A 27,796-nucleotide genomic window follows, 5' to 3' on the forward strand; every position below is an offset into this window, starting at 1 on the left:
TTTTTATTATCTTAATGATGTCTTTTGATGAGCAGAAGTTCTTAATATAGTCCAATATATCTGTACTTTGCTTTAAGGTAAGTGCTTTATGTATCCTATTTAAGAAATATTTGTCTACCCCAAGATTGTTAATCTTTTGTTTATCTAGAAGCATGGTTTGACCTATCATATCTAGATCTAGAATCATCTAGAATCTATTTTGTGCATGGTAATAGGGAGACGTTAAAAATAACATTTTTCCATATGGATATTCAATCGACCCAGCAACATTTATTGTTCCATTGTTCTATTTGTCCTAGTGCCAATGCAACACTGTAGGAATAAAATAATTAAATATTCAATATCTGGTAATGTAAGTCCTCCAGTTTTTTTTTTTTTTTTTTTTTTTTTTTTGTGTGGGCGGCATGTGGGAACTTCCCGGACCAGGGCACGAACCCATGTCCTCTGCATCAGCAGGCGGATTCTCAACCACTGTGCCACCAGGGAAGCCCCCTCCAGTTTTTTTGTTGTTCACGATTGTACTGATTATTCTTGGCTCTTTGCATTTCCATATACACCTTAGAATCAGCTTGTTAATTTCAGTAATAGAACAGCAACAACAAAAACCTGCTGGGATTTTGATTAGGATTTTACTGAATCTATAAATAAATTTGGGAGAATTAACACAGTCTTTACACAATTATGTTCTTTTAATCCATGAACATAGTATATTCTTCCATTTATTTAGATCTTTAATTCTTTCCAATAATGTTTTTTCTTTTTTTTTTTGTGGCCGTGCTGTGTGGCTTGCGGGATCTTAGTTCCCTGATCAGGGATCCAACCCAGGCCACAGCAGTGAAAGCACCAAATCCTAACCACTGGACCACCAGGGAATTCCCATGTTTTGTGGTTTTCTGTGTAGAGGTCTGGTACTTTTTATTGGACAAATTTCTAGGTATTTGATTTTTTGTGTGTGTTATTTTAAATAGTATTTGTTTTTCATTTTGTGGTTGATGCTACTTATAGTAATACTAAATATTGACCTTGTTTTCCATGACCTTGCTAAATTAACTTATTAATTCTAAGTTCTATGTAGATCCTGAGACAGGATAATATAAATGAAAGTTTTAAATGAATGCACCCTTTGCTTGTGTGTGTATGCTTACAAATAAATGTAAAATATGTTAACTTTGGCATTATAATAGCAAATTAGAAATAACCTAAATGCCCATCAATTTTGGTTCACCCTTAATATATATACTGTGTTGCTGTTTTAAAAAAATGAGGCTGAAACATTTCTGCTAATGTAAGCTGTTTGCATACAATGTTAGATGAGAATAGTAAGATACATAACGTGCATAATCTTATATGTATAAAACAGGAAAATATTCTGTATGTGTATTAGCCTGTCTTTAGGAAATTTCTGGAAGATACAACTTCTTTTCATAAAACAGTTTTATTTGACTTAAAAAGTCATGTATGTAAACTATACAGTTTGAGAAGTTTTGGGATATGTATGCACTTGTAAAACCATCATCATAATCAAGATAGTCAATATAGCCTTCAACCTCAAAAGTTTCCTTGTTGTACTTTGTAATTTCCTCCCTCCTGTTTCCCCTTTCTTTCATCCCCAGGCAACCACTAATCTGCTTTTTGTTATTTTACATTAGTTTGCATTTTCTAGAGTTTTATATAAATGGAATCATATAATTCATGTACTCTTTTTTTAGGGGGGAGATGGTCTGGCTTCTTTCAGCATAATTGTTTTGAGATTCATCCATGTTGCATGTGTCAGTAGTTTATTCCTTTTATTGCTGGGAAGTGTTATGACATACCATAGTTTGTTTAGTCACCTATTGATGGACATTTGGGTTGTTTCCAGTTTTTGTCTGTTACTAATAAAGCTGCTATGAATGTGACAAGTCTTTATGTGGGCATACATTTTCTTTTTTTTGTGGATAAATAGGAGTGGAATGGTTGGATAGTATGGTAGGTGTGTATTTAGCTTCTTAAGAAACTTCCAAACTGTTTTACAAAATGATTGTACCATTTTACATTTCCACCAGCAGTGTCTGAAATCTCCTGTTCCTCCACATCCTCTGCAGCACTTGGTATGGTTAGTCTTTTTGCAAGTCCAACGCACTATCCATTGTACTGTAGAGCTGGCTTAGCTGACTTAGTCTTTGTAATTTTTCCATTCTAGTAGGTGTTTTTTTAATTTGTATTTTCCTAATGACTAATGATGTTGAGCATCTTTTTATGTGCTTATCTGCCATCTGTATATTTTCTTTAGTGAGGTGTCTTCTAATAACAATATTGAGTCTTCTGATCCAGGAGTAAGGTATATCTCTCTAATAGTTCAGGCCTTTTAAAACTGCAGCAGTGTTTTATGCTGTTCAGTATACAGGTCTTTCACTTCTTTTGTCATATTTGTCCCTAAGTATTTCATAATTTTTAATGTTTTTGTATGCATTTTAAAATTCAATTTTTGATTGTTCATTGCTAGTGTATAGAAATAACATTGATATTTGTGTGTTGATCTCATACCCTGCAGCCTTGCTAAACTCATTTAGTTTTAGTAGTAGTGTTTTGTTGTTTTTGTAGGTTTCATCAGATTTTCTTCATAGACAATTATATTTTCTGTTAATATAAAGTTTTAACTTCTTTTCTTGTATTGTTTCTGATCTTACGGAGAAAAACATTTTCACCATTAAATATGATGTTAGCTGTAAGTTTTTCATAGATGCTCTTTATTAGGTTGAGGAGTTCATTTCTATTCGTCATTTGCTGAGAGTTTTTATCAGGAATGTTGGATTTGTCAGATGCCTTTTCTTCATTTATTGAGAAGAGCATGTGTGTTTTCTTTTTTAGTTTAATATAATGAATTATAATATAATGCATATAATGAATTACAATGATTGCTTTTTAAATACTAAACCAACTCTGCATTCCTGGTATAAACCCCAGTTGATAATTATGTATTGTCCTTTAAAAATATTTTTGGATTTGCATTGCTAAAATTTTGTTTAAATTTTTTTTTTTTTTTTGCATTTATGTTCATTAGCCTGAAAGTTCTGGAGTGATGAAATGTAAATAGCACCAAAAGTTTTTCTTCCGTGGCATTAAGGACAAGATAGAAGAGATGGATGGTCATAATAGATCTTCAAGAAGGAATGGAAAAACACTTGAAATGGTAATATGAAGGTAAGTTATAAAAGACTTCTCAGTTTCTTTAAAAATCTTACAAGTGTTTAAAGCAAAAATTATAAGTATATTGTGGGATTGATAATGTATGTAGGCGCATCATATATATGGTAACTATAGCATTAAGAGGCAGCCAAGGGATGGTAAATGGATACATTTTATTGTAAATTTCTTATATTTTACTTGAAGTGATAGTAAAATGAAGTGATTCATTTACTTGAATATGAATTCTCAGAAGACCTTGAGAGGTTGAGAATATATATGGTAATACTTAGGGCAAGCACTATATAGAAATAATGTGAAGAGGTATAGTTAAAAGTCAGTAGATAACAAAGATGGAATTCTAAAAATTATTTATTTAATCGAAAAGAGCAGGAGAGGACAAGAGCAGTTGTGCTCCCAAGTCTCTCAGGGAGAGGTTGAAAGCTCAGTAAGACTTAATTTTGAGATTTGGGAACTTCTTTAGGTTTTTTTTTTTGTTTTTTTTTTTTTAATGGCTGGAAAATTCTCAGCAATGTTGACATTTGGAAATGAATCTTCTGAGGATTTCACAGAATTGTTCTGCAGATTATACTATGTTGTGCTTGAAATGTTAAAGTCAGCTTTTAAAAATATGCTCAATAATTTTCTCATTTAAAAGTCTCTTTGCTGACTGAACTGACATTTCGGCTGCCACCCATTGCTAGTGAGACAATTTGCGATTTGATTTCAGTTGGGTAACTGCCTGATAAAAATTAATAGTCTTCAGAGGAACATAACTCTAGAGTCCTGTTGTTTACAATAACATGGATACAATCCAAAACTACTCAGCACATGAAAAAAACAGGAAAATGTGACCCATACTCAAGAGAAAATCAGTGGAGGTTATCCCTGAGAAGACCCAGATAAGTAAATTAGCAAAGTCTTACTGTTGTTCTTCCACCATAGCAGATAAGAATTTTAAAGCTTCTAGTGTAACTGTTCAAGGATGAAAGGGAAAATATGTTTGTGCAAATTAAAAGAGGAAATTTCAGTAGAAAGACTGTAATTATAATAAAGAACCAAGTGGACGTTTTGGAACTATAAAAAATACAATGTCTTGGGAAAAAATAAAAGGGAATTCCCTGGTGGTCCAGTAGTTAGGAATCAGCACTTCCACTGCCTGGGGCCCAGGTTCAATCCCTGGTCAGGGAACTAAGATCCCGCAAGCTGCACAGTGCAGCCAAAAAAAAAAAAAAAAAAGTTAAAAAATACAATATCTGAAATAAAAATTCACTGGATGGGCTTCACAGCAGAATAAGGAAAATAACAGAAGGATTCGTGAACCTGACCTTAACTCAATAGAAATTTTCCAATCTGAAGGAGAAAGCAAAAGATTAAAAAAAAAAAAAAGAGTACAGCCTCAGGGGAACCTGTGAGATAGTATACACATCAAAAGGTCTAGCCTATGTGTAAATGTAGTTCCAGAAGGAGAGAAGAGAAAAAAATGGGATGGGAGGGAATTCCTTGGTTGTCCAGTGGTTTGGACTGTGCGTTCTCACTGCCAAGGGCCAAGGTTTGTTTTCTGGTCGGGGAACTAAAATCCCATAGGCTGCGTGGTGTGGCCAAAAAAAAAAAAAACAAACAAAAATGGGATGGGAAAAGTATGCAAAGAATGACTAAAATTTTCTCAACATTTTGTGGAAGACAAATATATAACAAGTCCAGTGAAAATAAGAAAAATAAATACAAAGAAAATGAATACTTGCTCACATTATAATCACTCTGCTGAAAAATCAAAGGGAAAACATTGAAAACAGCATACATGTATGTTGACAAATGGACAAATCATATACATGTATCATTTCAAATCACTGACTTTTCATTTGAAATAACAGAAGCCAGAGAACAGCAATATTAAAGTGCTCAAAGAAGACAAAAGCCAGCCCAGAATTCTATACTGCTGAAAACATCTGTCAAGAATGAAAGTGAGGGATTCCCTGGTGGCACAGTGGTTGCGGGGGGGTCTGCCTGCCGATGTGCTGGGCGGGGGCGCAGGTTTGTGACCTGGTCCGGGAGGGTCCCGCGTGCCACGGAGCAGCTGGGCCTGTGTGTCCGGAGCCTGTGCTCCGCGGCGGGACGGGCCGCGGCAGTGAGGGGCCTGTGTACCGCAAAAAACATAAATAAATAAACTCAAAAAAAAAAAAAGAATGAAAGTGAAATAAAGATATTTTCAGATAAAAGAAAACTAAAAATTATTTGGGAGCAGATTTTACAGTAGGGAATGCTGAATAAAGTTCTTCAGGTTGAGAGGAGATGATATCAGAAGTGAAGATATTTAAGAAGGAGTGAGTGTTTAAAAGAGTAGTATAGAAATATTACTTCTTTTAAGAGAGCATATGACTGTTTAAGGCAAAAATTGTAACATTGTACTTTGGGGTTAATAGCGTGTAGCTGTAATAAATATGACACCAATAGCATAAGTACAAGAACTGATACACTGGAGGGGTTCAACAGAAGGTTTGAGCAGGCAGAAGAAACAATTAATGAACTTTTGAAGATTAAGGCAATTAAAATTATTTAGTCTTTACTTCCCTGGTGGTGCAGTGGTTAAGAATCTGTCTACCAATGCAGGGGACATGGGTTCGAGCCCTGGTCCGGGAAGATCCCACATGCCGTGGAGCAGCTAAGCCCGTGTGCCACAACTACTGAGCCTGTGTGCTACAACTACTGAAGCCTGCGCGCCTAGAGCCTGTGCTTCGCAACAAGAGAAGCCACCTCAATGAGAAGCCTGCACACAGCAACGAAGAGTAGCCCCCACTCGCTGCAACTAGAGAAAGCCCGTGTGCAGCAACGAAGACCCAATGCAGCCATAAATAAATAAATAAATTTATATTAAAAAAATCCAGTCTTAGGAGCATATAGAAAAAAGAATGAAGAAAAATGAGTAGAGCTTGAGGGACATGTGGGATACCGTCAGACATACCAACATGTGCATGGGAATCCCAGAATAAGAGGAAAAAGGGAAAGGGGCAGAAAAATCATTTGAAGAAATAATGGCCTCAAGCTTTGCAAATCTGAGGAAAGACATGAATATACATGTGCAGGAAGCTCAATGAACTCCAAGCAGGATAAACCCCAAGAGATCAAATTGCTGAAATCCAAAGACCAAGAGAATTTGAAATAGGAAGAGAGAACTGATTCATCAGTATGAGGGATCCTCAATAAGATTAGCAGCTGATTTTTCTTTAGGAACCATAGAGGCAAGAAGTCAATGGGATGACATATTTAAAGTCCTGAAAGAAAAAACTGTCAAGAAATCTATCTCTGGCAAAACTATCCTTCAAGAAGGAAGGAGAAATTAAGACATTCCTAGATAAACAAAAACAGGGAATTTATTACCAGTAGACCTGCCCTACAGGAAGAGCTAAAGGGAGGTCTTCAGGCTGAAGTGAAAGGATGGTAATTCACAGCCACACAAGAAAATAAAGAATGCTGGAAAAGGTAACTATTAGGTAAATATAAAAGTTAGTACTGTTGTACTTTAGATATGGTTTGTAACTTCTTTTCCTTTTATATGATTTAATAGGCAAAAAGATAAAACAATAATTATGAATATATGCAAATAGGCATTCAATGTACAGAGATGTCATCTGTACCAAAAACATTATAAAGGGGAGGGACAGAGGTTTTTGATTAAAATGTGTATTTCTGAAACTAAGCTGGTATTCAAAGTAGGTTGTTAGTAACCCTCAAGGTAACCACTATGAAAATAACTTAAAAATATATAGGAAAGGAAAGAAGGGAATCAAAATGGTACACTACAAAAGATTACATATATATTTGAAAAAGCAGTAATGGTGAAATTGAGGAATGAAAACCATATAAGATATATAGAAAACAAATAGCAGAAGTAAATCCTATGTCAATAATCACATTAAATATATGCGGATTTTTTTTTTTTCTTTTTTTTTTGCTACACCGCACAGCTTGAGGGATCTTAGTTCCCTGACTAGGGATTGAACCCAGGCCCTCTGCAGTGAAAGCGCAGAGTTCTAACCACTGGACTGCCAGGGAATTCCCATAAATGTAAGTGGATTTAACTCTTCTATTAAAAGGCAGAGATTGACAGATTGGATTAAAAAATCCAATAGGACCCATATATGTGCCATCTATAGAAGACACTTTAGATATAAGGACACAAAAGAGAATGAAAATAAAATAAAAGGATGGAAAAAGATATTCCCTGCAGATAGTAACCATAAGAGAATTGGGATGGCTACATTATTATCAGAATAAATAGAATTTAAATAGAAAAAGGTTACAAGAGACAAAGGACGTTATATGTTGATAAAAGTTTCAATATAACTAGAAGATATAACATTTATAAACACATGCACCTAACAGATGAGCCCCAAAATATATGAAGTAAAAATTGACAGAATTGATGGCAAATAGACAGTTCTGCAGTAATAGATGGAGACTTCAATACCCCCTTTCAGTAATAGATAGTACAACCAGACAGAAGATCAATAAGGAAATAGAGAATTGGAACAACACTATAAACCAATTAGACCTAACCAACCAACCACAGGAGAATACACATTCTTCTAAAGTACATATGGAACTTTATAGGATAGACCATATATTAGGTAGCAGAACCTTAAGAAATTTAACAAGATTGCAATCATACCAATAACCTTTAAGCACAATGGAATGAAACTAGAAATCAGTAACAGAAGGAAAACTGGAAATTTCACAAGCATGTGGATTTCAACACTCTATTATGCAAACAGTCGGTCAAAGAAGAGATCACAAGGGAAAATAGAATACACCTTGAGATGAATGAAAATGAAAAGACAACATACCAAAATGTAAGAAATGAAGGAACTGCAGTGCTATGAAGGGAATTTATAGCTGTAAATGCATACGTTAAAATAAAAAGATGACATCATGAATTGCTTCTTCGAAAAGATAAAAAAATTGACAAATCTTTACCTACATTGACTAAGAAAAAGAAGACTAATAACTAAAATCAGAAATGAAGGAGGACATTACCAATTTTACAGAAATAAAAAGGACTATGAGGGTACTGTGGACAACTGTACACCATCAACTTGGATAATCTAGATGAAATGGACAAATTCCTAGAAACATACAACCTACCAAGGCTGATTCATGAAGAAATAGAAAATCTGAATAGACTTACAACTTGTAAGGAAGTTGAATCAGTAATTAAAAATTTCCTAACAACAACACAACAAAAGCCCAGGACCACATTGTTTCACTGGTGTATTTTACCAAAGATTTAAAGAAGAATTAACACCAGTCTTTCTCAAACTCTTCCATAAAATTGAAGGGGAGGGAATACTTCCTAATTCATCCTATGAGGACAGTGTTAGTCTGGTACCAAATCCAGACAAAGAAACTAAAAACTACAGATCAATATTTCTTATGAATATTGATGTAATAATCCTTAGGGAAATACTAGCATACTGATTTGAGCCTCACATTAAAAGGATTATACACCATGACAAGTTAGGTTTTTTCCTGGAATACAGAGGTGGCTCAACACATGAAAATCAGTTACATACAAAACCCCAAATAACCCAATTAAAAAATGGTCAGAAGACCTGAATCAGTGTTTTTCCAAAGAGGGTATGTACATGGCCAACAGGCACATGAAAAGATGCTCAACGTGCTAATCATCAGGGAAATGCAAGTCTAAACCACAATGAGACATCACCTTACATCTGTCAGAATGGCTATCGTCAAAGGAACACAAGTGTTGGAGATGATGTTGAGAAAAGGGAACCCTCTTAAACTGTGGTTGGAAATGTAAATTGGTGCAGCCACTGTGGAAAATGGTATGGAGGTTTCTCAAAAAACTAAAAATAGAATTACCGTATTATCCAGCAATTCTACTCCTGGGTATATATCTGAAAGAAGCAAAAACACTAATTTGAAACCCTTATGTTCATAGGAGTATTATTTACAGTTGCCAAGATATGGAAGTAACCTAAACGTCCATCAGCAGATGATGGATAAAGAAGATGTGGTACACACACACACACATGCACACACGCAATGGAATACTAAGCCATAGTAAAGAATATAATTTTGCCACTTGCAACAACATGGATGGACTTGGAGGGTATTATGCCAAATGAAATAAGTCAGATAGAGAAAGACAAATATTGTATGATACCACTTATCTGTGGAATCTAAAAAATACAACAAACTAGTGAATATAACAAAAAAGAAACACAGGGCTTCCTTGGTGGCGCAGTAGTTAAGAATCCACCTGTCAATGCAGGGGACATGGGTTTGAGCCCCAGTCTGGGAAGATCCCACATGCTGCCGAGCAACTAAACCCATGAGCCACAACTACAGAGTCTGCACTCTAGAGCCTGTGAGCCTCAACTACTGAAGTCTGTGTATCTAGAGCCCGTGCTCCACAACAAGAGAACCCACTGCAATGAGAAGCCTGCACGCTGTGACGAAGAGTAGCCCCCACTTGCTGCAACTAGAGAAAGCCCACACACAACAATGACGACCCAATGCAGCCAAAAATAAGTAAATTTTAAAAATATTAAAAAAAAAAAAAGAAACAGACTCACAGATACAGAGAACAAATTAGTGGTTACCAGTGGGGAGAGGGAAGGCAGGAAAGGCAATATAGGGGCAGGGGATTAAGAGGTACAAACCATTATGTATAAAATAACTTATAAGGATATATCATACAACACAGGGAATATAGCCAATATTTTATAACTATAAATGGAGCATAACCTTTAAGATTTGTGAATCACAGTATTGTACACTTGTAAAATATATAATATTGTACATCAACTATACTTCTATTTAAAAAATCACACAAAGAAAATCAATCAGTATAATACGCCACACTCACAGGATGAAGAAAAAATACCTTCGGTTGATGTAGACAAAGCAGTTGACAACATTTAACGCTCTTTAATGATAAAAAAGAAAAAATTCAGTAAAATAGGAATGGAAAGAAATTACAACATAATAAGAGCACATATGAAAAACCCACATCTAGTATCATAAGCAAAGGTGAAAGACTAAAAACTTTTCCCCTGAGGTCAGGAACAAGACAAGGATGCCCTTTTTTGCCATTTCTTTCTTTCTTTCTTTTTTTTTTTTTTTTTTTTTTTAAGCCATGCGGCATGTGGGAATCTTAGTTCCCAGACCAGGGATTGAACCCACACCCCCTGCATTGGAAGGCAGAGTCTTAACCACTGGACCACCAGGGAAGTCCCTGTTTTTTTGCCATTTCTGTTCAACACTGGAAGACCAGTGTACTGGATGTTTTAGCCAGAGCAGTTAGTCAAGAAAAATGAAATAAAAGGCATCTAATTTGGAAAGGAGAAATAAAATTATCTCTGTGTACAGATGACATGATCTTTTAAAAAAATTTTTTATTGGAGTATAAAAAGTTGATTTACAATGGCAGATGACATGATCTTATATTGGAAAGCTCTAAAAAGTCCACAAAAATTTGTGAGAGCTAATAAACCAATTCAGCAAAGCCGCATGTTACAAAATCAACATAAAAAAATAAGTTGCATTCCTATAAAGTAGCAATGAACAATCTGACAAGGAAATTAAGAAGACAGTTCCACTTACAATTGCATAAAAGAGAATCAAGTACTTAGGAATAAGTTTAAGAAGAGTGTGAGGGACTTTCCTGGTGGCCAGTGGTTAAGAATCTGCCTGCCAATGCAGGGGACATGGGTTCAATCCCTGGTCTGGGAAGCCTCCCACATGCCGCAGAGCAACTAAGCCCATGAGCCACAACTACTGAGCCTGAGCTCTAGAGCCCTTGAGCCCTAGAGCCAGCGTGCCGCAACTACTGAGCCCGCATGCTGCAATTACTGAAGCTCACGTGCCTAGAGCCTGTGCTCCGCAACAAAGAGTAGCCCCCAAGAGTAGCCCCCGCTCGCCGCAACTAGAGAAAGCCTGTGCACAGCAACAAAGACCCAACGCAGACAAAAAAAAAAAAGTGTGAAAGACTTGTACACTGAAACCTATAAATATTGCTGAAAGAAATTGAAGACAAATAAATGGAAGACATCTCCTTTTCATGGATTGGAAGACTTCATGTTATAGTGTCAGTATTATCCAAGGTGATTTCCAGATGCAATCCAATCCCTGTTAATAGTCCAGTGTCTTTTTTTTTTTTTTGTATAAGTAGAAAAGCCCATTCTAAAATCCATATGGAATCTCAAGGGACTTGGAATAGCCGTAACAATTCTGAAAAAGAAGAAAAATTTAGAGAAATCAAGAATCCCTGATTTCAAAATTTAATACAAAGCTATAGTAATCAAAACACAATGGTACTGGCATAAGGACAGCGCTATAGACCCATGGAATAGAATAGAGAGCCCAGAAATAAGCCTCACAGGTATGGTCAGTTGGTATTCAAAAAGGGCACCGGACAGTTCAGTGGGATAAGGACAATCTTTTCAACAAATGTTGCTGGGAAATATCCCCATGCAAAAGAATGAAGTTGGAACTTTACCATATATTATACAGAGAAATTAATCCAAAATGAATGAAAATCATAAGAGCTAAAACTATAAAACTCTTAGAAGAAAACTTAGGCGAAACCCATGACATTGAATTTGGCAATGATATCTTAGATACGACAGCAAAAGTACAAGGAACAAAAAAAATAAACTGCTCTTTATCAAAATAAGAACTTTTACACATTGAAGGACACTATCAAGAGAGTAAAAAGACAATTCATGGAATGGGAGAAACTATTTTTAAATAATATATTTGATAAAGGATTGATATCCAGAACGTATAAAGAATCCCTACCACTCAACAGAAAAACAACTCAATTCAGAAATGAGCCAAGGAGTTGAATGGACATTTCTCCAAAGAAGGTATACAAATGACCAGTAAGCAGATGGAAAGATGCTCACTCAACATAACCAGTCATTAGGGAAATGCAAATCAAAACTGCAATGAGATACCACTCCACACCCGTTAGGATGGCTATTCTGATAACAGAAAACAAGAAATTTTGGTGAAGATGTGGAGAAAATGGAACCCTTCTGCATTGCTGGTAGAAGTGTATTATGTTGTAGCTGCTATATGGAAAACAGTTTTTGATTCCTCAGGAAGTTAAATGTAGCTTTACCATATATTTTAACAATTCTACTCTTAAGGTATATACCCAAAAGAACTGAAAACTGGACTCAGATATTTGAATAAAAGTGTTCCTAGCAGCATTACTCACAATAGCCAAAAGGTGGAAACAACCCAAGTGTTCATCAAAAGATGAATGGATAACCACAATGTGATACATTAATATAATGGAATGTTATTCAGCCATAAAAAGGAACAAAGTTCTGATACATGATACATCATGGAGGAAACTTAGAAATATGCGCCTGAAATAAACCAGACATAAAATGACAAATATGTGATGCCAGTTATATGAGGTACCTAGAATAGGCAATTTCACAGAGACAGAGAGTGAAATAGAGGATACCAAGAGCTGGGGTAAGGGGGAAATGGGAAGTTACTGTTTAATGGATACAGAGTTTCCGTTTGGGATGATGAAAATGTTCTGGAAATAGTGTTGATGGTTGCACTACATCGTAATATACTTAATGGCACTGAATTGTGAACTTAAAAATAGTTAAAATGATAAATTTTATGTATGTTTTACCACAATGAAAATGTTGACAAAAGGATTGCATCTACACTAAATTTTAATCCTTTGTTCCCTTCACTTTCTATCACACATTTCCATGATACCTGTGTTCATAATTAAAAATGGGAACAGCTGCATGATATTCTAGCCTTCAGATGGACCATAATGGAATTTATTCACTCTTTGTTGGTCATTTTCTTGTTTTTTTAGTGTTTGCTCTTGGCTGTTTATACTAGCTTTTTCTTTTTGAATGGTTCCTGTCCTAGGATACTTTGGCACTGCTCTTTGGCTTCTTTCCTTTCTTTCCCTGACTGGCACCTCTCCTTCCTCATTTCCCACTGGCTCAGGGACTTCTTGTGAAAGACACATTTGACCCTGTGTGCCTTGCCCACAGGCATGGTTTTATCCTGTGACTTCACCCTTGGGCTCTTTGACCCAAGGAGGTGAGTCATAACCTGGACTAAGCTGTTGCTGTCCAGAGAAGCTAAACTAAGAGTCAGAAAACGTTCTTTGGTACCTGTGGAGACCCAAGTTGAAAGCCACTCCAGCCTGGTGCGAGGCTATTATTTTGGATGATTTATGTGTTGATGAATCAGCTGAGAAAGTGAGTGTGCTGAGAGAGGCGGTAGGATGGAAGAGAGTGCAGAATAGTGGAGAGGAAGCTTTGAGAGATCTTGGTTTCTCAGTTTTCTGTTTCCCATAATGCAGTAAATTCACATTGGCTCACAGCTCCTGGGAAGCCACACAGTGCTCCCCAGTTAGTTCCACATCTTCTCCAGATAAGAGATCTCGCCTGGCTGTGGCCAGAAAAGCCACAGAGGGGAATTGGGGCTTGTGACAGATGGGAATCCATTGGGCAAAGATGAGTGCTGCATTCGGTCGAGACTGACAGCAAGGGCCATGAGGGTGAGCCCTGGATAATCTTCCTCAGCAGAGTGAGACCCTGCTAGTTTTTGGAGCTTGGTGGCAAGTGGGACCTAACCTGCAAGGGACCTGGTGGGACCTGAGAGTCTTCTACCAGGTCTGGCAACACCATCTCCCTCATCTAGCTGCATAGTATAGAAATAGGGTATGGACTGTGGAGCTACAAGTCTTCAAATACCAGTTCTACCCCTTAATTATCCTTGGGCATCCTCCACTGTTCCTCAGTTTTCCCATCTGTAAAATGGGGATTGAGATATAATTAGATGAATATAACATGTAGAGCAGTCTGCATATCTTACTGAGATATGCAGTGTCTATGCAGTATATAGATAAGCCGTATAAAGATATGCACTCTATATATGGGTGTTATTGCTGCTGATAGTGCAATTCTGGCACCTCCTGTCTAGTCAGTTATTTTCTTAGTGTCCTTAAGGACTCCCTTGTTTTTGGCCGTGCCACTCGGCGTATGGGATCTTACTTCCCCGACCAGAGATCAAACCTGAGCCCCCTGCAGTGGAAGCGTGGAGTCTTAACCACTGGACCACTAGGGAGGTCCCAAGGATTCCCTTCACGTTGAAGTTGCACAGGAACAAATTGCCTGCCCCCAAATAGTCCTCTTTTTCCCTCCTCTTGTGCTCAGGGCTTGTAGGGGCAGATGTGTGGGGTTGCTGCCTTTATTGTGGTGGAATATTTAGGGGGAGAGCAGAGTCCACCATAGCCTCTGCTGGTGCTGGAGCACCCTGGAGATTTGGGGGCTGTCCAGGGTGTCCTTTTGAGGAAACAATGCCCTGACCAGGCCTCAGTGTCCATGGAGGGTGGTCCCACTCCCAGAAGAGCACGTCTGCCCACATTCCATCTGTCACCTGTCCCTGCCTCATGCATCTCAGGGGCCTTTCACAGCCTCTGAGCCTTACATTAGTTTTGCCATCAGTGCCCCACATCCATCTCCAGACTTGTTCTGTACAGTTTTCCTGACCAGGAGATGATCTGTTTTAACAGTCCCATAAAGAGACTAACACATTGCCTTTTCGTGCCCCAGTGAATCTTAGTGATCAGGATGTTTACTACAACCCTGGCTGCACTGGACCATGAGTCAGCTTCCTTGTGCCCATTGCTGCTGGCCATGGATGTGGGGACATGACCCTCCTGGTGTGATTTGTTTCTAGATCCCCCTTCAGTCCCTGCCTGGAGCACTCTCCCCCACCACTGGATAATAAGGAAAGCCATATCTTCTGCCCATCCTGGGCTGCCACCTCCCCTGGGGCTCTGAGTATGCAGTGGAGCTGGCCTTCCTCACCCCTGCCTGCTTTCTCGGCCCTTCCCAGGCCCATTTCTGCAACCATTCCCTTCTTTTCCTCCTTAGTCCCCCTCAGCCCTCCTCCTTTCTCTTTCTCTTCCTCCTTTCACTCTTTTTTTCTTTTTCTTTTTTTTAATTGAAGTATAGTTGATTTACAATATTGTGTTTGTTTCAGGTGTACAGCATAGTACCTTAGTATTTTTGCAGATTATATTCCATTATAGGTTATTACAAGATAATGCATATAATTCCCTGAGCTGTACAGTATATCCTTGTTGCTTCTTTATTTTATATACTGCAGTTTGTATCTGTTAATCCCATACCCCTAATTTGTCTCTCCCCCCTTCCCCCTCCCCCTTGGTAACCACAAGTTTTCTCTGTGAGTCTGTTTCTGTTTTGCATATACATTCATTTGTATTATTATCATTATTTTTTGTTGTGCCACACGGCAAGTAGGATCTTAGTTCCCTAACTAGGGATCGAACCCACGCCCCGTGCAGTGGAAGTGTGGAGCCTTAACCACTGGACTGCAGGGAAGTCCCCATTTGTATTATTTTTTAGATTCCACATATAAGTTATATCCTATAGTATTTACCTTTCTCTGTCTGAATTATTTCACTAAGCATAATATTCTCTAGGTCCATCCATGTTGCTGCAAATGGCAGTATTTTATTCTTTTTTATGGCTGAGTAATATTCCATATATATATGGTGTGTGTGTATATATATATATATATATATATATATATACACACACCACATCTTCTTAATCTAGTCATCCATTGATGGACACTTGGGTTGGTTCCATGTCTTGGCTATTATAAATGGTGCTGCTCTGAACATTGGGGTGATCTTTTCGAATTAGTGTTTTCATTTTTTATGGATATATACCCAGCAGTGGAATTGCTGGATCTGTTTTTAGTTTTTTAGTTCTGTTTTTATTTCCCATCAGGGAAGTACCTTCTGCCCATTTTTTGGTCAGATTGTTTTTTTGATACTGAGTTGTATGAGTTGTCTGTATGTTGGATATAATCCCTTGTCAGTTGCATCATTTGAAAATATTTTCTCCCATTCTGTAGATTGTCTTTTCATTTTGTTGATGGTTTCCTTTGCTGTGCAAAAATTTTTAAGTTTAGTTAGGTCTCATTTGTTTATTTTTGCTTTTATGTCTTTTGCTGTAGGAGACTGATTCAAGAAAATATTGCTACGATTTATGTCAGAGAGTTCTGCCCATGTTCTCTTCTAGGAGTCTTATAGTTTCAGGTCTTACATTTAGGTCTGTAAACCATTTTGAGTTTATTTTTGTATATGGTATGAGAGAATGTTCTAATATCATTGTTTTACATGCAGCTCTCCAGGTTTCTCTGCACCACTTGTTGAAGAAACTGTCTTTTCTCCATTATATATTCTTGCCCCCTTTATTGTAGATTAATTGACTGTAGGTATGTGGGTTTATTTCTGGCGTCTCTGTTCTGCTCCATTGAACTGTGTGTCTGTTTTTGTGTCAATACCATGATGCTTTGATTACTGTAGCTTTGTAAGTATAGTCTGAAGTCTCCAGTTTTGTTCTTTTATCTCAGGATTGCTTTGGCAATTGGGGGTCTTGTGTGGTTCCATATAAATTTTAGGATTGTTTGTTCTAGTTCTGTGAAAAATGTCTTGGGTATTTTGATGGGGATTGCATTAAATCTGTAGATTGCTTTGGGTAGTACGGTCATTTTAATTATATTCTTCCAATACAAGAGCACAGGATAAATTTCCATTTCTTTGAATCGTTTTCAGTTTCCTTCATCAGGGTTTTATAGTTTTCAGAGTATAGATCTTTCACATCCTTGGTTAAATTTATTCCTATGTATTTTATTTATTTTTGATGTGATTTTAAAAAAAACTTTCTCTTTCTGATGTCTCATTATTTGTGTATAGAAACGCAACAGATTTCTATATATTATATTACTCTTGTATCCTGCAACCTTGCTGAATTCATTTATTAATTCTAATAGTCTTTTTTTAGGTGGAGACTTCAGAGTTCCTTATATAAAGTATCATGTCATCTGCAAATAGTGAGAGTTTTGCCTCTTTCCTTACAATTTTGGTACCTTTTTTTTCTTTTTCTTGTCTGATTGCTGTGGCTAGGACTTCTAATACTATGTTAAAAGAAGCAGTGAGAGTGGGCATCCTTGTCTTGTTCCTGAATTTAGACGAAATGCTTTCCTCTAAGTTTTTCCTCTAATGCTTTCCTCTAAGTTTTTCAGAGTGGTCTGTTGTATCATTTCAGACTTCTGTTGCCTTATTGATTTTGTTTTTTGTCTGCATGATCTGTCCATTGATGTCAGTAGGGTGTTAAAATCTACTATTATTTGTATTATTGTCAATTTCTCCTTTTATGTCTGTTAGTATTTGCTTTACATATTTAGGTGTTCCTGTATTGGGTACCTATATGTTAATGAGTATAATATCCTCTTCTTGTATTCATCCCTTTTTCATTATATAATGCTCTTCCTTGTCTTTTGTTATAGCCTTTTTAAAAAAAATTTTTTTATTTTTATTTTTTAAAATTTATTTTACTTATTTTTTTGGCTGCATTGGGTCTTTGTTGCTGCGCGGGGGCTTTCTCTAGTTGCGGTGAGCAGGGGCTACTCTTCGTTGTGGTGCGCGTGCTTCTCATTGTGGTGGCTTCTCTTGTTGCAGAGCATGGGCTCTAGGCGCGTGGCCCAGCGGCCATGGCTCACGTGGGCTCCGTAGTTGTGGCTTGCAGGCTCTAGAGTGCAGGCTCAGTAGTTGTGGTGCACGGGCTTAGTTGCTCCATGGCATGTGGGATCTTCCCGGACCAGGGCTTGAACCCGTGTCCCCTGCATTGACAGGCAAGATTCTTAACCACTGTGCCACCACAGAAGCCCCTTATTGTAGGTTTTTGATTTGTGGTTACCATGGGGTTCATATATATTGACCTGTAATTATATCTAATTGCTTTAAACTGATAATCATTTAAGTTCAAACATTCTAAAAGATCCACATTTTTTGCTCCCCTCCCCCACATTTTGAGTTTTTGATATCATTTTACATCTTTGTGCTTATCCCTTTACTGTTTATTGTAGTTGCTTTTTAAAATTAAAAAAAAAATCTAAGTACTGGCTTATTTAAGTGATCTTTAATCCTTACTATATATTTGCCTTGCCTATTGGGATTTTCCCTCTCTTATAGATTCTTCTTTTCCATTTAGAGTAGACCCTTCAACGTTTCTTTTAGGGTAGGTTTAGTATTGCTGAATTCTTTTAGTTTCTGCTTGTCGGAGAAATTCTTTTCTTCTCTTCTAAATGATAATCTGCTGGATAGAGTATCCTAGGTTGCAGGATTTTCCCTTTTAGGGCTTTGAATAACCTGAAATTGGATATGTTTCCTTCCAGCCATAATTTCTTCAAGTACATTTTTGATCCCTTTCTCTCTTCTTTTTCTGGAACCCCTATAATGTGAATATTGGCACATTTTATATTATCCCATAGATCTTGTATGTTGTTTTCTCCCTCCCTCCCTCCCTCCTTCCCTCCTTTCCTTCCTCCCTCCCTCCCCCTCCCCCCCTCCTTTCTTCTTTTTTTCTTTCTTCTGTTCTTACTGGGTGATTTCTATTATTCTATCTTCCAGATCACTTATGCATTCTTCTGTGTCATTTAGTCTGCTATTCATTGCTTCTAGAGTGCTTTTTATCTCAGAGATTGAATTATCAATTTTTGATCGGGTCTTTTAAATTTCTAGTTCCTTGGTAGAATGATTTGTGCTTATCTCTACTGTCTTAATTCAGTTAGCATTTTTATTACCAACTTTTTGAATTCATTGTCTGTAGACTGATTATCTTTTTCATTATTTCTTCAGGGGTTTTCTCATGCTCTTTCAGTTGAGATTAGTTCCTCTGCGTTTTCATTTTACTTAACTTTCTCTGTCTTTATGAATTTAGGTGCAGCAGTTATCTGTTGTGGTCTTGAAGGGGTGTTTTTATGTGGGAACGTCCCTATGTAGACTGTGTGCGCCTGACATCTTTGGTGTGTGGGTTGAATTTGATATGGATGCCAGCCCACTACTTTCCTCAGGATGTGATGACAACTATCACCTTGATGGGGGGGGTACGGCTGGCGTTGGAGGAGCCAAAGACTGTGCAGGGTTTGAGACGAGACTTCCTGTCTCCTCACTGGCCGCAGTCGCCCTGTTGGGTGGGGTCTGCTCCCAAGCTGCTGGAGTGGAAGCCCTGAGGGTCGGGCTGGAGCTGGCTCTGTTCCCTTCAAGTGTGTTTTTCCTTTTCGCCACACTGGAACCTTTGCCCCGAAGGAGGGGAGTGCAGGGTTTGTGTGCTTACAGATATCCAATGTGCTGCTTGTGTAGGTATCTGCAGTCCCGCTCAGAACCAGATCAGGGTTGTCTTTTCCTCTATTGTGGTGGTCTCAGCTCTAGTGTAAGGTTGTGGCATGGAGTGGGTGGGGCTGGAGCATTTGCTTGGGGATCATGGCATTGTGGTTGCAGGAATCGAAGTGGCTGCACTGTCATGAGAAGAAGTCTGGGCTACTTCTGTGGCTCTGAGTAAGCGCCAGCAATGGCTGTCACTCGGCCTGTACCATACCCCAGGCCCGTGGCTCACCTCTGTGTCCCTAGATCGAGTCTTTTTCCAGGATGTGGCTGCCCTGGATTCAGTGCCAAGCTGTGGTGTGGAGTGAGTGGGGCCAGGGGGTTCACTCAGCTTGGGTCAGAGAGAGTGTGGCAAGGTGGCAGCTGCTAGGGCAGACCTCTCTCCGCCCTGTTGGGTGGCAAGCCAGCACTGCATACTCCTCAGCAGTGCAGTCTAGGCTTCTCCAGCCTTTCTGTGTGTCCCAGCTGTTCTCCAGGCAGCCAAAGGGTCTTGCCTCCTCTGTGTAAGACCCCAGGACTAGAATGCCCAGTCTGTCTCTCAGCCTGCTCACTCCCCAGGGAGAGTGTCCACCTGTATGATCTCCCTTTTCCTCTTAGTTCCCTCCTGGGGGCACAGGTCTCGACCCCGTTCTTTTCTTCCCATCCTACCTGGGATGGGATTATGGGGGAATCTTTTTTGCAGCCTTGGTTGTATAGGAGCCCTTCTGCCAGTTTCCACGTAGTTTTTGGTGAGAACTGTTCTACATGCAGGTGTATTTTTTGATGTGGGGCGGGAGGTGAGTTCTATATCCTCTTACTCTGCCATGTTGATCCTCCTCCCACTCTTTCTTTCTCTCTCCTTTCCTCCTCTCATTCTCTCCCTTCCTCTACTCAGGGAACTCAGTGGTACTTGGGGTCATTTCTCATCTGTACTGCAGAAGTCTTTGGAGCTAACAGGAGTCTTGTGCATACTCACCTGGGCTTGGACCCGCCATCTTCATAACCACATGCTCCAGACTCATGGACTCGGCTCCTTTCAAACAGTGTCCATATTGGCAGCTTTCATCCATTCATTCAACAAATACTTACTCGAGGCCTGCCCTACGCTCAGTCCTGGTCTGGGGTTACTGTGGTAAACAAGACAGGCGTGGCCCTTACTCTCATGAAGGTTAGTGAGGGGAGAAAGGAATGAGCAAATACACAAGGTGATTTTGGTGGTAAGTGCCGTGAAGAAAAGAAAGCAGGCTGATGCGGGAGAAAGTGACTGAGGTTGTCAAGACAGGCCTCACAAAGAGGTGACGCTCGAGACCTAGATGATCAGATTGCACCAGATCACCAGGCAGGTTTCTCTGTTGAAAATAAAAGGATCCGACTCTAGTTAACGTAAGCAGAAAAGGGAATGCACTGGGAGGGTATTGGGTACTTCAGAGAATGGGCGGGAGGCCTGGAAAATTAGGCTAGCACAGAGGCGGTTGCTAAGGGAGGTTGGCCAGAACACTGACGAAAATCATGCTACAGCTGGTTCTTGTTAGGACCCAGCCACCGCTGCTCTGGATACTGACCTCGAACCCTGGACCCACAGGCACACCACCAGAGGGACCTCCAAACTGGGCCTGATCACCGCAGACCACAGGTTGTTAACAGGTAAGCCGGGGTTGCTCCCATCTCACGCAGAGTGAAAGCCACAGACTTCATAATGTCGTTCTTGATCCGGTCCCCCGTTCCCTATGCTCTCATCTATCCTCCTTTCCTCGCCCCAACCTGCTCCACCCACATCGCTCTCCTTGCAGTTCCTGTCACACCAAGCCTGCCCCCCCCTCTGGGGGCACTGGCTGTTCCCTCCACTTGGAGCACTTTTCTTCAAGTCTCCCCCAGAATTACCCCTTCACCTCCTCCAAGTCTAAGCTCACAAGTCACCTTCTCTGGAGGCCCACCACATCTCCCTATTTAAGCCCAGCCTCCCCTGCCCACAGGATTCCTTTATGCTTTTTTTTTTCCTTGTCATCTTTTAACATGTTATGTTTACTGTTTGTTTATCAACTGTCTTGCTGATGAATCTGCCCCAGGTGCCTAGACCAGTGGCTGGCCTTGGAGTTAACACTCCACAGCTGTTGGTTGGATGTGTAGATGATAAAATGGCATAAAATGTCTTGGGAGGCATAAGTTGAATCCTGGTCTGTCACTAACCAGCTGTGATTCTGCACAAATATTTTACCCATCTGTAACATGGGCACCTACCTCAAATGGATTCTTGGTGAAGAGTAAATGAGACAATATGCAGAATAAGCCCTGGTTGCCGGGCTCTCCTTCTTTCCTGCTCACCCATTCAGATCTATTAAGAGGAGTCTCCCAAGCCCATATGATCACAATGAACGTTTCCATTTACTTTGGATTATATGTCATTATAAATATTAACAAATAAGACTTAAAAAGGACACCTTCGGGTAGGTCAGACAAAAGTACAAAAACTGTGTGTGGGGCTGCAGTTTCAGGACTGTTTCTGCAGCCATCACATGATAGCAAAACGGTGGTAAGCAGTGCACGAGTCTGCGTCGAAGACAGCCAGAGTCCATGCATCGGGAGGTTCTCTCGGTTGGAGAAAGAACAAAGGGAGGACATGCTCGGGCCAGGAGATGCAGTTCCTCGCTCTCGCCACTAGAGGTCAGGAGGTTACCGCTTCAGGGTTGGAAGACGGGCCCGTGGGGGATTGGCTAGTGGTGGCGGTGGGTGCTGAGGCTAGGCAGGGGGGTCGGGGTGGCGGTGGATGCCACACCTGGTGACCCCCTGGTTATTGACATCTGACTTTGGAATGACTTTTGTTTTGTTTTTGTTTGGCGTCGAATTCACCGTCTTTGTGGGGCTGAGGGACCAGAGGAGGTTGGGGTCAAAGGGAGAGCTCACACTGTAGCTTCTCAAAGCGCCTTCTTCTCTAACAAACAGAGATACAACCTGTAAGGGGTCCAGAACAGTGCCAGGGTCCTAGTGAAGGTTCTCCCTGGGAGGTCTTCTACCCAAGTGCCCCCTCCTCCACTCGGGCTAGCTGTCCAGGAGCCCCACCTCCCAGCCTGTCCCTGTGGTCAGCTGGGACCATGTTTAAGGACCAAACCTGCTCTTGCACAGTCTAGGGCAGTAGAAGGCCTTGGACTAGGTGCCAGGTGTTCTGGGTTCTTATCCCAACTGGGTCCTGTGTAGGCCCCTTTTGCTTGCTTGCTAGGCCTTAGTTTCTCCATGTGTCTAACAAGGAAGTTGTACTAGGTGAGGCTCTAGGTGTGCTTCTAACTTGGCCATTCAGCATTTCCGTGTGTTTACAGGGAATTTGTGAAGCTCCTCTCAATGAGAAACCTGCCCCCCCACCCACCCAAAAGGCAAAGAGCTAAGACGATAACCCAGAGTTCACCCAGACACAAGGTTCCTCATAAATAGACTCAGCCTCTCTGAATCTCCTTCCTCATCTGTCAAATGGTGATGGCAATTAAACCCATCTCACAGGGCTGTGAAGATTCATCAAGAGGACAGTGGTTGTAAAACCCTTACCACACACAAAGTCTCCTTAAGGAAAACCAGGACTCCCTGACCAGCAAAGTTTGCCAGGTACTGTATGGGGGCTGGAGTCCTGTTGCCCCTGCAAAATGGAAAAAGGCTGATGGGCACTTGGTGGGATTCACATCACCCCAGGCCTCAGATGGTAATGTGCTTTGTGTCTGCAGCATAAGGTCTAGCCCCAGTGCCCCTTGAGAGCCCTGTACAAGCGTTGGTGTGGGTGTGGCGTCCAGAGCTGGAGGTGGTGGGGCAGGGGCTGTGGAACCTGGTCTGCCTCAGCTGTGGTAGGGCTGGAAGGCTTCAGGTAGATCACTTTCCCTCTCTGGGCTTTGTTTCCCACCAGTGCAGTGATGATGGGTTGAACACAGAAATTCCTGGGTTCTGCATTTGTTCATCCAGCGTTCCTGAAGGCCCCTTAGTCGGCAGGAAAAGTTTGGGGCTTCAAGCCTGGGCCCAAGATTCTGATGCCCTCAACCCCTTCCTGGAGACCTTTACCCAGGGTGCAGAGGGCTCTCTCTTAGCTCCTGGAAGACAGAACCAGCCCTTCGCAGAAACGAGGCCCTGGACTGCTGCTGAGTACTCCTGAAAGGGATTTCAGTAGGGCTAGGATGCAGGGGCAGCCATCTGGGGCTCCCCACTTCCCAACCCTGAACCCAGAAGGGCCCTGGGTGGGGGAAGGGGAGAGGAGGGTAAGGACAAGGAGGACTTTTTGGTTCTTTTCATGCAAAGAAAAACAGACTCTTTCTCTTCTTGACTGCAACTGACCTGATGCTTAAGCTTGGGGCGAGAGGCAGGATCCATCCTCCAGCTTCCTCAGGAGGAGAAAGATCAAAGGTAGGCGAGCTGGGTCTCAGAACTGAACTTGACCTTGCACCAACATCAGTTTAAGCCACTCCCCCTGTCTACAAGCCCAGTTGGCCTGGCAGCTAGGGGTGGGGTGGGAGCAGGACTGGGTGCTGTTGCCCCTAACAAACCCTGCTCCCTCTCCCAGAGAGACCCTGGGTCCCAGGCAGTGCCCCTGGCCCAAATCACCTTTCTCCTCCACGCCTTGTATATGGTTCCCACTGCTTACACTGCTCTTCCTCCTTTGTCTGCCTAGAAACTGCACTCACCCTTCAAGGCCTTGCTAAAGCATCACTTCCTCCAGGAAGCCCTCCCTGCTCTCCCAGCCGAGTCAGCAGAATCCACAGAACGTGCAGGTGGGTCAGGCTGGCCTTGGCATTCCTCACACCCCCATTGTAATGGTTTGTTTCCAGCTCCCTGACTAGATGGGGACCTCCCTGAGGGCAGGCCCTGGGTCTCATTCATCCCCAGGGGCCTGTGGAATCATTGAGTGAAGCGCTTGGCCTGTGCCCACGTTCACTGGGAGCTCCAGGATCTTTACCAGACTCCTGGCTCTCAGGTCAACTTTTTTCCACCCACCCAGTCATGCCAGAGATGAACAGATATAGTCAGAACCTCCTTTTGGGAATGAACTTTCTTCAGAGTCCTGTCTTGCCCCTACCCAAAGTCTCCTTCTCTTTCTGCCCCTCTCCCTGATGGTACCCCTGCTCTCTCAGCCTGGGGTCCCCTGCGACTCACTGCTGACCTCTAGTAGGGTCCTTGTCTTCTGGACTGCCCCATCTGCTTCCTCCGGGTGGGTGCTGAGGCCAGGGTCCTCTTCTTACACCTCTGGCCCTCTCAGGCTCCAGGGGGCTGAAAGCAGGCCCAGCTCTCTGCCCCCCGCTGTCCCTCGGAGGGGCTGGGCCTTCCATGGCCTCTAAGCGGGGGCTGCAGTGGCTCTGTGTCCAAGCAGGCGTCCTGGATCTCCCCAAACATGGGGGCGAGGCCCTTAGTGGCAGCTGAGGAGGGCCAGGCCTGTGCTGGGCCGGGCAGGGGTGGGTGCAGCAGGCAGGTGGGGTGGGTCAGTCGCTGAGCACGGCCCCCGGGAGCTCGTTGGTGAGCGTGTGCCAGCGCTCAATCCGCTTGTCCTTGTTCTTCAGGCAATCAAACCAGTGCTTCAGGCGCTCGCCCTTGGCATTGATGCCCAGAACCACACCGCCTGCAGAGGGGAGCCGAGAGGCAGCCGGGACACGGTGACCTCTGACTCTCAGGGTCTCTCTGGAACTAGTACCCCCGGCACCCCTCCCAGACTTTGTGCTCCAATGCCAGACTCTCTTCCCTGCCCACCCGCTCTGAGGGTGGACCGTGGTCTGACTGCCACACTCTTGGAGCGGCACCTCCCACCCCCCCCCCCCCCGCTTCCCCAATCAGGGCCCAGGGATCCTGCTCTTCCTTTACCCAGGACCAGAGCAGTACCTGGGGGGGCAGCACAGTGGCATGTGTTGGTGCCAGGGCAGCTCCACTGTACACACCCATCAAGCCCACCAGAAATTTGGGGCCACAAGGGCTCAAGAGTCCAGCCTGAGGGGCTGACCATCATCACCTCTTACCCCTGCTCCACCACAGACTGCTGTGTGACTCGGCCAGGCCTCTTTCCCTCTCTGGGCCTCTTTCTCTGTCACATGGGGTCAGGCTGGATCATGTCTATGGCCCCAACTTTCCCCACAGGCCAGGAAGGCAGGACTGTGGCCTGATTCAGGGCCCCTGCCCTTTGCTGAACCCAGGATGGGCATGTTGCTAAAGAGCATTCCCATCGTGTCCTCTCACCGATGAAATCGTTGGATTTTCCAATGTCATAATCCCAAACGGTGATCTCCAGGGTCTTCTTGGCCAGGTCCCCGTGCTTAATCTCATAACAGAATTCCTGGTGGCCAGAAGGGGAGTGTCAGGACCAATGAATGACACACGGCCTGTAAGTCGGCTGGTGGCCAGGAGGGTGGCCAGTGCACAGCAGTGGATGGTAATGGATTCTCACCCATTTCCATCTCAGAGCCCAGCTGAGATCCTCAGGGTCCCCTTCCCTCTGACCCACCTGCCCCTTTGTCACTGAAGCTGCTTTTCTCAGGATCCTCAAGAGTCTCCTTATTGCAAGTCAACGCACACTTGGCAGCCTTGGCATGCCTGACCTCTCTTGGGTCTGATTCTGCTGACCACTCCCTTCTTTGTGGAACCCTAGCTCCCACCAGCTTCCAGTACTGGTGTCCCCCTAGCTCCCTGGCAGCACCTCCTCGGCCTTCTTTGCCTGCACCCGAGTCACTCAGGCTCTGTCAGAGGCTCCTCTCCCTCATCTCGTTCCTCGGAGCTCCTCTCCGGCTGCACCCACCCCCTGGGCTGAGGACCTGGGTATCTATCTGCGCCCACCTTCCTGGGGCCGCTCACATCCTCACACCACCCCCTCCACATCCAACATGGCTACAATCCCATCAATTCAATTCTCTGAAGAGTTTTCCAGGCCGCTCCTCACTTCTGTCTGCACCACCTTGGCCTGGTTCAGCCTGGCCTCACTTCTCCCACCAGTCCTCCTACCCCACGGCTGGGGGCTCTCCTGTCAGTCCCTTCCCACCCTCCACCTCCGACAGGACCCTTGAAAAACCCAGTCCCTCCGGGGTCCCTTGTCCTGAGGGAGAGTGAGTGGCTCATGGCTTCACCAGCCTCTCGTACCTCGTTGAACTCTGGGTTTAGGGTTTTCTTCTTTACTGCTGTCTTATGTTTGGATTTCTTGTCCACATCTGGCTTCAGGTATCTGGAATTATAACCAATCAATAGGCATAGGGTGAGAAGACACTCTGAGTACACACGGAGCCAGCAGGGCTTGGAAGAGAGATTCCCAGGCCTCCCATCATCCTAACCATCGGATGTCCCCAGCACTACTCTGTGACAAAGGTGAGCAGTCAGTGCAGTGGGAGAAGCGAGTGGGTCCTTCATCACCTGGACCTCTGTTGACAGCCCGTTCCTGATGTCACAGAGCCCCTCTATCCCCTAGGAAAGAGGGTTTTCTTTATTTCTGGAAGTCTAATTTTCACAGCTCACATTTCTCACCAGAAAAAGTTTTAGCAAAGTTGGTCCCTTGCTAGAGCTCTTCTTTTTGTAATAGCAGATTATGGAGATAAAATTCACAACGCTATAAAATTCATCTTTCTCAGGTGTATAACGCAGCCGTTTTTTAGCATAGTCCCTGAGTTGTACAACCATTGCCGCTACCTCACTGGAGCTTTGAGGAAGGAAGAAAGGTCTTTTGGGCGGTGACAGCAGTGCTTCCTGCAGGGAAGGAGGGAAGCCCTGCTTGCGGGCCAGCTCCCTCCACGGGCATCAGCTCCTTAGACTTTGATGCCGAACAGCAGTCTTCATCTGGGGCTTAGAAAGGTGGAGGGACTCGCCCAAGGTCACACAGCTGCTCAGCACAGGGATGGTGCTCAGAAGCCAGGCCCTCTCCTTTGCAAAGCTTCCTACCCTGTCCCTGCATGGACACTAGTGACCATTGCCCTGCTCCTGCTGACAGGACCACATCTGTCTCACCCACTACCAGCTTCCTGGTACCCAACTTGAGGCCTGGCACTGGGTGGGATCAGTGAACATAGAAAGTGGTACCTCATTATTGCTTTTCTGTGCACTTTTTTAAAAAGTTGTGATTGTTATTACATAAGAAATACTGGTTCACTATAGAAGCACTAGAAAATATGTATTAACAGAAGTTGGGGGTGGAGAGAGAAATGAATACACAGGTCTGCACAAAAAACCTGTTCTTTAGCAGCTTTATACAGCCATCAGAAATTGGGAACAGCCCCCATGCACTTCAACAGGAAGTGACCTGACGGACGACTACTTGGCAATGCGCAGACCTACAGACCCAAACTCCGGGCTCAGGCACCACGTGGCTGGCTCCCCAGAGCATTAGGTTATGTAGGAGTTGCCTAATTGGGAACAGCCCCCATGCACTTCAACAGGAAGTGA

At 42.4% G+C, this 27,796-nt stretch overlaps 1 protein-coding gene and 1 long non-coding RNA gene across 12 annotated transcripts in view; one reads left to right on the forward strand and one right to left on the reverse strand.

Moving 5' to 3' along the window:
- Nucleotides 1-434: 434 nt before the first annotated feature.
- On the forward strand, nt 435-27,746 carry LOC112065966 (uncharacterized). Of its 9 annotated transcripts, none has more exons than XR_008619104.1 (4): nt 435-3,183; nt 20,942-23,797; nt 24,063-24,162; nt 26,585-27,746. It is a non-coding gene; the product is annotated as an uncharacterized lncRNA (long non-coding RNA). The 9 variants fall into 9 exon arrangements; XR_003682913.2 differs by having other exon boundaries at nt 20,956-23,797; XR_003682909.2 differs by lacking the exon at nt 435-3,183 and adding an exon at nt 6,584-6,645 and having other exon boundaries at nt 20,319-23,797.
- DOC2B (double C2 domain beta) overlaps nt 6,639-27,796 on the reverse strand; it is a 42,704-nt gene continuing 21,546 nt past the window's right edge. The window contains exons 7-10 of one of the 3 annotated variants that reach the window (XR_003682906.2): nt 26,507-26,588; nt 25,613-25,709; nt 24,552-25,004; nt 6,639-11,418 (exon numbers count right to left, since the gene is read on the reverse strand). Coding sequence is in view for 2 of the 3 variants with exons in the window: in XM_028499022.2 (XP_028354823.1) it covers nt 25,464-25,709; nt 26,507-26,588 (328 nt within the window). In the remaining variant the exon portion in view is untranslated. Of the gene's footprint in view, nt 11,419-24,155; nt 25,005-25,375; nt 25,710-26,506; nt 26,589-27,796 lie in introns of those variants that run through there. The other 2 variants (XM_024127608.2, XM_028499022.2) reach the window with 2 other exon arrangements.

This window comes from Physeter macrocephalus, chromosome 14 (assembly GCF_002837175.3).
Source record: "Physeter macrocephalus isolate SW-GA chromosome 14, ASM283717v5, whole genome shotgun sequence".
Lineage (NCBI taxonomy): Eukaryota > Metazoa > Chordata > Mammalia > Artiodactyla > Physeteridae > Physeter > Physeter macrocephalus.